The sequence below is a fragment of the Cyphomyrmex costatus genome, unplaced genomic scaffold (assembly GCF_001594065.2).
Source record: "Cyphomyrmex costatus isolate MS0001 unplaced genomic scaffold, Ccosl1.0 scaffold239, whole genome shotgun sequence".
Taxonomy (NCBI): Eukaryota; Metazoa; Arthropoda; class Insecta; order Hymenoptera; family Formicidae; genus Cyphomyrmex; species Cyphomyrmex costatus.
In genome coordinates this window covers 1-10,092 of record NW_017276466.1, presented here as the reverse complement: position 1 = coordinate 10,092, position 10,092 = coordinate 1, and the positions used below count along the sequence as shown (strand labels likewise).

Sequence of the window (10,092 nt, the reverse complement as noted above, 5' to 3'; positions counted from 1 at the left end):
AACAAAAATATATAAAGGAGCATAGAACCACTAATGCTAGATGTCTTTTGCATGAATCATATATCTAAAATTCAGATAACAATAAGTAAACGTTTCGGTTTTACCTAACCATTTTCAATACAATTATACTATCTATAAGATACATTACAAACAACTATTATTGTTTAAAAATACAATATAACTCACGCAAAAGACATCCAGCATTAGTGGCTGTATACTCCTTTATATATTTTTGTTTATGTCACGTAGGTTCTAAATTTATTTTAAAAATAAACAATGAAGTAATGTACACTGTTGGTCTCTTAGGAATATATTGTTCTCCATGTATTGTCTTTTACTCTATTTTTAAGAATTGATTGATCACATAATAATCTATTTATTATGTCTTTTCGTTTAACTTGGCTGAAATGTACTCTTCGTTTCTATTTCGTTTGGAGTTCGCTTCCATGCTTATTTTTAGCGTTATTCTCATTGATGGAAAACATCTTCTTCCAGGTGGGAAACTGAGCAGTCATACTTGCGTATATTATCGGATTGTAGCAAATAGACGATTTTGCGAGGAGCGCTGGCAGCACCGCTATGATATGGGAAGTTTGTACCTGCAATCATACACGTGAGAATTACCTTTCATAAGCCGTAATACATATAATTCTTCGTAGTCTGTTGAAAATAGAGAGCCATGAAATTTATCGAGCTATTGAGAAGCTATCAGTCTGTCAATCATTAAATTCCGATATGACTAGTCATGAGGAAATTGACCTCGTTGCTTGAATAAAAAGATTTTACTGCTGAAATGCGTATGTCGTAATACTATCTAATATTTATTTATGTCACGCAGTGGATTACTGATTTGGACTTACGAATTATAACTTAAAACAATTGATAATCAATTAACAATTAGTTTCAAAATAACTGCTTTATATAAGATCTGTAAAACATCGAATGTTTTGCGATTGAGAATACTTGCGTAAAAATATTGAGTTGCAAGTGCAAGAACGGCATATGGCGACCAAGCAATTAGAAAAGCAAGAATCATTAAGTATACCATCTTAGTGACTTTCTTTTCCCGTCTATTTCTCGCACCTGGAATGACAGATAATCAAGAACAATAATAATGTCAACAAAAATTAATTCTATTAGAAATAATTGAAAGAGAAATTAATTTAAGAATGTTTCGTGAAACGAGTGCTTTAACCCATTTGTCATCGATGCATCAATCTTTCACCAATTTAAAATTAATTTTTTCATTTTTAAAGCAGAAATTGCTTTCAACGTTATTTTAAGGCTTCCACCAGACAGTATGACTAATGTATGTCAATTTTAGGTACATTAAATATAATATTAGGTACATTTATATCGATAATTATGTATGTCGTGTATGTGTGTGTGTATATTTATTAATATTGGCGTATATTTGCCATGTCATTTGGAGCCGTTTTTAAATGAATAAGTTAATTTTCATACGATATTATCGTTTAAAATTTAAAATATTACTCACCTATTTTTTTCCCTATTTTCTTTAAAGTCTTTATTATGCTGTAGTAGCTACTGGTGATTATTATGACGGGAAGAAAAAATCCAAAAATAAATAAAAATCCGATATAAGTGTCGTTGTGCGTCTCAGGATCATGTATTTCCCAGGATACGCTGCAGGATATGTTACCTGCCTCCGGGCCGTAAGTCCCCCAATTGAAAAACGGTGGTAACGATAAGGAGAGCGCATACATCCAAACCAAGAACGCCAATATGTAAGCATGCCTGTAATAATTAATTTTTATAAGTAAATATTTTACTTAGGACAGTTTAAAGAAATATTCATAGTATTATAAGAAATTAAAATATTTGAAAATATATATATTTATAGTCTAATATTTTTCCTTCTGTAGCAAAAAGTCTTGATATAATTTTTTAACAATTTTAATTTTTTTATTTTATTACTATTATAAATACTTCGATTATAAATTTGATAAATTATATACACATTGATTTAAAAAATCTATACTTTAATTTTTCAACTTTGGTTTTTTCATTTGACAATTTATAGTCAATTTAATATCTCAAATAAATTGAGATATTAAACTGATTACAATGAATATTTTTCTTAATTATTTGTTTTTTCTTATAATGAATTTTGAAATTATTAATTTTTTTTTAGTTGACATATAAATAAACAATTATTATAATAAATAAGTTTTGCTTGATATATATCAGCGTTTGCGTAAAGTTATCTGCGCTTAACTCTTAGTGCCGTTTTCTTTCCAAGTTTATATTTGAATAGTACAGGAGTTTTTGTTATTTAAAAGACAGTTACTACCTTATTTAAACAATGATTATATCATTAATCATTGAGTGTTAATTATTTTATAGTATGGAATTCTAACTTATTATTAGTGAAACGGTTAACTCGTTAGTAAAATCATAGGTTTACTGTTAAAGCGGATTAAAAGTCCGCTCTTTTGCTTGGTTATACTACCACTTTCTCGTGCATAAAATAGGATTCCATCGATAACAAGAGGATCATTTTTAAGCCATCGTTAATTGCGAAGGCCTGAAAAATAAATGGCCTTGAAACAGTGGCAAGACACGATGATACTGCGTTTTTTATATATCAAAAGATGATGTCCTTGCTGTATAATAAGTGAAAGACGTAATACTGTGTTATCGGTTGGGTATTAGAGTGACCTTCGTTTAATATTACTTAACATTATATGCAAGTCACTTTATGGTTTGTTGTGAAGAAAATAAGGTTCTGTAAAGAAAATGCACGTTTTATGTATATATAATGTAATACTACTTAGTTCTAACATTCTTTTATCATTTAAACATGTTTTGTTACTTGCCCGCCTTCTATACATGTGATGGGAGAAATGAGAGAATGTGATGCAATTAAAATCCATTGCAAACTCGTGCAAATTACATTTTAAAGGTGTTAATGATCACCTCGTAGACGTGATGAGCAACATCACTTCCCGGAGAATGTTCCGATGAAAGTGTGCGATAGAAAGTCGAGGAATGCGCAAGTTAATCATTTCTCCGTGTTGGCAACTTTTGTATTATAATCGTTACGTATCATCGTGAAAAAGAAAAGATTATTTTTCGGAAGTAAAATTTTACGAACAGAAAAAAGCGGGTTTTTTTCTACTGAAAATATGCTTTTCGTATGTTAATCATAAAATAAAAATTTATTTAGTTTTTCAGAGCGTGTTGAAGATAAATTGATCAGATAAGTAAGACAAATATATATATGTATATATATATATATAAAGTGAAAATCGCGACTGAGAAATTACATTTATGTATATAGAATATATGTGTATTTTTGCTCATATAGTTTTTGTACATGTAGTTTTGTTCTCTGAAAAGTGTGCAAAGAAGAGAAATCGATAATTTTTTACCTTATTGATAATGTCTTCATCGGACAAGTGACTAACAGAAATCTCTCCAGTGCCATTACCGTCAGATTACCGATACTGGCAAATCCCATTGTAGTCATGAACCACGCGTACCTAAGTTAAAAAATTTATTTGAATTTTATAATTAAAAGAATAAAGAATATGATTCTTTAGTCTTTCAAAGAATTGAGTAGAATATTCTATAAAGCAGATTATTCGTGAATTTATCTTGAGTTCGTTATAACTTTTGTTATGTTCGACGAGATGCGTGTTATTAAAGCAACTCTGGCCGGTATTCATAATCGATTCTTATTTTTAAGATTGTCTCAAGTACTGTCTTAAGATGTCGAACCAATCAGAGCCGTATTAGCATCTTAAGATATTACTTAAGACGGTCTTGAAATAAAAATGAACTATGAATACTATCCTTTGTTACACACTGCTTATATGAGTTTTTCAAAAGCCGACCTGATCATCTTTATTTTTGTAAATTTTTCAATTTAACATACTTACAGAGCATTGATTGGTGTATAATATTATCAATTTTTTTTCTGTTTCATTTCTATTTGATGTTGATTAATTAGTTTGACTTCTAACAAATTCATATAATACTATTCATTTTATTTTCCAATATATTTAAATGATACAGAAATATTATGTATTAATAAACTTATTTCTGTTGTTTTAGACATAATAGAAAAAAAATTACTTTTCAAGAATAAATGAACAATATTTTATGAATTATTTCAATCTTGCAAAATAATATAAGTGTCTCGAGATATAAGGGTGAACATTTTCAAAACTTTATATTAAGGAAGTCCAATGGATGTACATATAGGACACAATGAGATACTCATTTGACAGTTCAGAGGACATCTAACAATGAAACAAGTTTCTGAACTATAACAGGCAATCACATTATTCGCACTCAGGTAACAGTTCTTAGAACATCCATAAAACGTCTTTGAGCTCTTTGGGATATTTATGCGCAAACTTTCGAGACCAATTTTTATTTGTACGCGATCTGGATGCAGCGATCCATTACAGGTTGTAAATGTTTTGAAACATTCTTTGATTGATTAATTCATAAATATTTTTTCTTCTGATTAATCAGTAAAGCATTTGTATAACGTGTAAGTAAATTGCACCGATTGCACGCAATAAATTTAATTGTCAAGACGAATGATATTTTTTTGTATAATAATGATTGAATAATAATGGGGTGTATACCATAGACATACTTCGTGATTCCAGAACCATTCACCTGCGATGGCTGATGTCATTGCGAAAGGGTTTCCTAGCGCAGCAACTAAGAAATCTCCAACCTATTATAGTAAACACATGTCAAGCAAATATGCTATTTATTCTATTAATCGAATAACACAAAGTATAATTATATTATATGCACTTAGAACCGGTACATCTCCTGAGATAAGTTGGATATGCTGCACTATTTTTATGTTATATAAATGGAAATCATTTACATATTATCAAATATATCGCATTCTTAAGCTTCGTTTCAAACCCCTGAATAAAAGAGTTAAGACCGTCTTAAGTAATATTTTAAAACGATAAATACAACCACATCATAATGCCGTATTTATTATCAAAGAGACGAAGAAGTCAAAGCTGCGAATTAATATCATAAGACAGATTTTAAAATAAGAACCAACTATGAATACCAGTCCATGAATTAACTCTTTTATTCAGACTAAAGTTTTGGAATGTAGTCATAATATCTAATTATATAAGGTTGGTGTGCAGAGATATACTTTGTATTTAAACAAGATTTCGCTGTAATATCGAGACCTGTCTACTTTTCAAAGTTAACAGAAGTTAGCTCCCATTGCGCCCTATCAAGTGGTATGAAGCTTCTGCTTCACGTTGCTCGAATTGGAGTATACCACTAGAGAATTGCTCTATAGAAAGTTCGAAACAAATAACAAAATAACACGAATTTCATTAAACATTTTCAAATAAAAGATAATTAAAATTAGAAAAACAAACTATCAAAATTTATATTATTTTTCATACAAGATACAATATACAAGATAATTGAAATAGAGCAATAATGAATTTTATTTTTAAGCAACTCTGTATATGTGTGTGTGTGTGTGTGTGTGTGTGTGTGTGTGTGTGTATGTGTGCGTTTTATAAGAGTATTATATTTATCATTAATAAATAATTTAACAACATTGTCATAATTATAGGTTTAAAACAGATTTATTCTCTAACACAAAATTTTAGTAAAATTTATATATTATAGGAAAAGAGCATATAACGTTTGATATTCAAAATTTGTCACAGTTCTCAATAATATAACATTTTTTCGTAATCATTAATAAAGAGCATCAAGTTTTTTTTTCATTATCAATTCACCGTGTGACATCGTTAAAAAAATCTCTACTATGTGATGAAACATAGCTGACTGTCACATAAACCTAACCGTTTATAGTCTTTTATCCTTATTTCCTAACTAAGAACAACTTGACATTTCGAAACATGTTTCTCTAATGCTTAAAATGTCTGCTTAAGTAAAAAGTCTCGTATTAATTACTTGCGACTACTCCAGCAGAAAATTGCATGATAATTAAACAGAAACTCAACACTCTTTCGAAAACTAATGAGAAGGAAAAGACGTAAAATATAAAGCACCCTTTGTTCGATATATTTGTAATTTTGTAACCATTAAATTTTATATACTCAATTTTTGAATAATTTTGCAAGTATATTAAAATAATAATTTTATATTTAATAAAATATATATAAACACAATTATGAAAATATACTGAATTTATGGTAAACAAAAAATTAGTGATATAAAGCTAGTATTCACAGATTGCTCTTATACATTTTGAAGATAGTCTTAAATAGATTCTACAATTTAATCATAGGACCTCTTATTAGCATTTTATGAGATATTGTCTAATTGTAAGATCATTTCACAAAATGAGAAACTACGAATCCCGACTTTAGAATTAATGTAATAAGTGACAGTATTTTTGAGAAGATACATTTTTATAGCTTTTTTTTGTCTTAAATATTAATCATTTTTTGAAATCCTCTTTCAGAAAAATGTGTATTTAAATTACTTACATATATAAATACTTATACATCAATTAATTGTACAATGTATGTAAAACATACCTAAATGTAAAAACTTGTTTTAAAAATATTATTTAAATATTTATATTTACTCTGATAATAATTATGTACTGTAATATTATTCTAAAACGCAACGTTAATCCGTCGTATTATATTTTGCTTGATCAAGTTAGATTTATTTTAATTCCATTTCCTCACAGCAAGGCTGTATATTTTACCTTAGTACATTTACGTATCTCTGTTTACAAAGACTTAATGTCGATATTTTTATCATTTATTTTTTAATATAATACTGTTTTGACAGCATTACTAAGTATTCATATTTATAGATCAAACTCCTAAAATATCTATAATTTTTTAAAATCACATTATGAAATATTATAAGTTATTATGCATAATGAAGTTTCACTAACTTCAATAAATTACATAAATAAGGCTTTAAAATATTTAAGTAGTTGAAAATTTTATTACTGAAATAAAATTGTTATTTAAAAAACAATTTCAAATTTTATACTTAAGAATTTACAGGTCACCATAGTTCGATTAATTTAAGGCAGAAAGAGGGAGAAAGAATATATTTTCCCAGAAAAAACTGATGACACAACTTTATAAAAAATGCATGAATGGAAACTAATAGATATTAGACTGAAAAATTATGAAATTTACAAAACGTTAGAAATTGCAAAAGGCGAATATTTCATATAAAGTCGCACTTTCATATTTGTAAAGATCATCAAGCAGACATGGAACTCTCTAATTTTTATTTTTATTGCAAAAAACAGAAAATTTCACAATTTTTTAGTTACGACACAGAGGTTGTCGTAACTCTACAAAGTTACCTTTCATTCACGTATTTTTTTACAGAGTTATAACATCGACCTTTTTGATAGAGATAATTTACTTAATGTTACTTGGATTGTAATTTTAAGTTATTTGTATAAACTATATTTTGAAGAAGCTAATAAAATCGTTTATTATACATATAAATAAAAGATACTCACGACCATGTTGACAAGGATCACATTATTGGGAGTCCACAGTATACTGGCATTTTTGACGACCGTTACTATGACCAACAGATTCAAAACAAAACCAAAAAAACCGATAAAGCCCAGAACGATCGCTGCGAAAATATAGGTACCGGTTAACGATCGTTCCTCGAGAATAAAAACGTCGTCCGATAGATTGGCGCTTAGATTCGACGACATAGTTCTTATCGTCGTATATAGAACTTCCGGTGTCAATCTTTGGCGAACGGAAACCTCACTCCACAGTAAGACGAAGACCAGTAAGAAGAACGGACCTCGATTTGACGAGGAACAGTATGATCAACGCGACTGCGTCGTCGGAAGTTCGTCAAAAAACACTCGTGAGAAACGAGCGATGACAAACGCGATGTGTCCGTCCCAGTCGCATTAATCAAAACTAGTGACTGAGTTCCGAAGTCAAGCTACCCTTATATATAAGCTCGTTTTACGCCGTTCCCGCCGCACATCCCTCTGATCGCTGTCCAACGAAAACCAACCCCCAACGTGAAAAAGCAGGGTCATGCGCGCAGGTCAATCAGAATTCTCGCTATGTGTTCCGACACGCTATTTTCAGGTAATTTATGAGATTTACTTTGGTACTATTTTATCTCGAGTTTTATTCGATATTTGCAATCTGAAACTGATTTCAATGATCCTAAACTTTAACAGTTTTAAATTCGTTTCTCGTTACCTATTAATTAGTTGATGTTGAAGAAACAAAATTTGATTACCATCGGAGTAATTGGATCGGTTTATTTTAACCAGGGATGGGGGAAAGTTACTTTGCAAAAGTAATTAATTACAGTTACAGTTTTCCTCTTTCAAAAAGTAATTAATTACCGTTACAAGTTATTGACTCAGAAAAGTAATTCGTTACAGTTACTGAAAAAGTAACTCTAAATTACTTTTAAATTACTTTTGAGTTACCTTTTTTCATCGAAATGTTCACTAGCAGCACATCAATATCATTAGGGTTGCATTCAGAAACGTTACTCGATTACCTTCGTGTATATCGTTTTACCTTGTTTTTCACTTAATATTAAACAAGGATGATACACGAGGTAATCAGAGTAATGCAGCCTAGGACAGTTAAAAAGAAGACTGATTTACATTTATATGTCATACAATTTTATTCAAAAATATAAGAAAATTGTATGGCAAAGACGTTTTCTGTTAAAATAATATAAATTACTTTAATATTAATTATAATATTAAATATTGTTACGTGATTGCGTTCAGAAAACAACGGCTCAGTAATCAGGTGCATTTAATATTACAACTATTCATTAAACTTTCTTGCATTTGATTGACGGATTTCATTAAATCCAAAAATATAGACCGAACAAATACAAGGGTTCATTGAACGTTTTAATTAAATTTCTTTCTTCTGATTAATATTTTATTCTGAAAAATATTTCAAAGCATTTGTCGCGCCAAGTGGACACTACCGCACACTAAGGCTGCTTTCCAGCTACGACACAAGTAGACACTGTGCAACACAGTGAATCATTGCATCCTTGTTGTTTGCCTACGTTAAACGAGGATGACACGATTCTCTGTGTTACACAGTGTCTAATTCTGTCCTTGCTGGAAAGCACCCTAAATTGACAAATAAGTTTAAAATATATAAAATATGAAAATAACTATTAAATTAATTACACTAATTACTTAAAAAATGTAACTAAGTTACAGTTACTGAAAAAAAGTAACTCTAATTGTGTAACTCCGTTACGAGTAACGAGTTACTTCCCATCTCTGATTTTAACACATTACTTATTTCCGTTAATTTAACTAATATCTACAGGAAATTTAGTTATTTTGAGTAAAATTGGTTAATGTACAGATAAATCTGCAATTTTATTTATCTTTTGTCTGCCTGTAATCTTATGGCTGTTTCTATCAATGTAAATTAACTTATTCAATCTCAGTTCAACTTTTTCTAATTCTTAAAACTAGAAAAAGATGAAGAATTATTTGGACCAAATTAAAATTAAACTATATAGGTAGGAACGGCCATTAAAACTGGAAAAAACAATTAAATTGAATTTAAAATCTACATCAGTAAAGCCTGTAATCTTTCATATACGTCAATTGGAGAAAGAATTTTGATTCAAAAATCTAAAGTCTATGTTGTCTGCGGAATACGTTTTTTCGTTTGTGTTTACGTATACAATAACTTGATACCACCACTATTGCGTAGTACTGTAGTCATTGTGCAGACAATTGCGCGTCTTCGTGCAGATGAAATTCTATCTATTTCGCTCAAGTTACAAAATACGACATCTTGTAAAATAATAGTTATTTTCTACGGAAAAATATGACGTTCTTTGATTTTCCGCGTATGTAAATTTATTTGGTAATCATAAGATAAGTCTTTCATATCTTTTTTTTTCTTATAAAAGCATACTGTAAAAATTAAAATCTTAAGGAACAGTAAGGACTTATGTATGTATATATACACATATAAGTATATATAGGTATATATATATATATCTTATAGGTATATATATATATACCTTATTATTATAGGTATATTATTATAGGTATATATATACATATATATAATC

General features: G+C 29.1%; 1 protein-coding gene across 1 annotated transcript; it reads right to left on the bottom strand.

Annotated features, from left to right (window-relative positions):
* Nucleotides 1–303: 303 nt before the first annotated feature.
* Nucleotides 304–7,813, bottom strand: LOC108774173 (rhodopsin). Its single transcript, XM_018540214.1, has 6 exons — nucleotides 7,499–7,813; nucleotides 4,623–4,717; nucleotides 3,396–3,506; nucleotides 1,499–1,758; nucleotides 968–1,083; nucleotides 304–599 (listed from the first exon to the last, which is right to left on the bottom strand). Exons 1-6 carry the CDS (start codon nucleotides 7,703–7,705, stop codon nucleotides 423–425), a joined length of 966 nt encoding a protein of 321 aa, XP_018395716.1. The 5' UTR covers nucleotides 7,706–7,813; the 3' UTR covers nucleotides 304–422.
* Nucleotides 7,814–10,092: the final 2,279 nt, after the last annotated feature.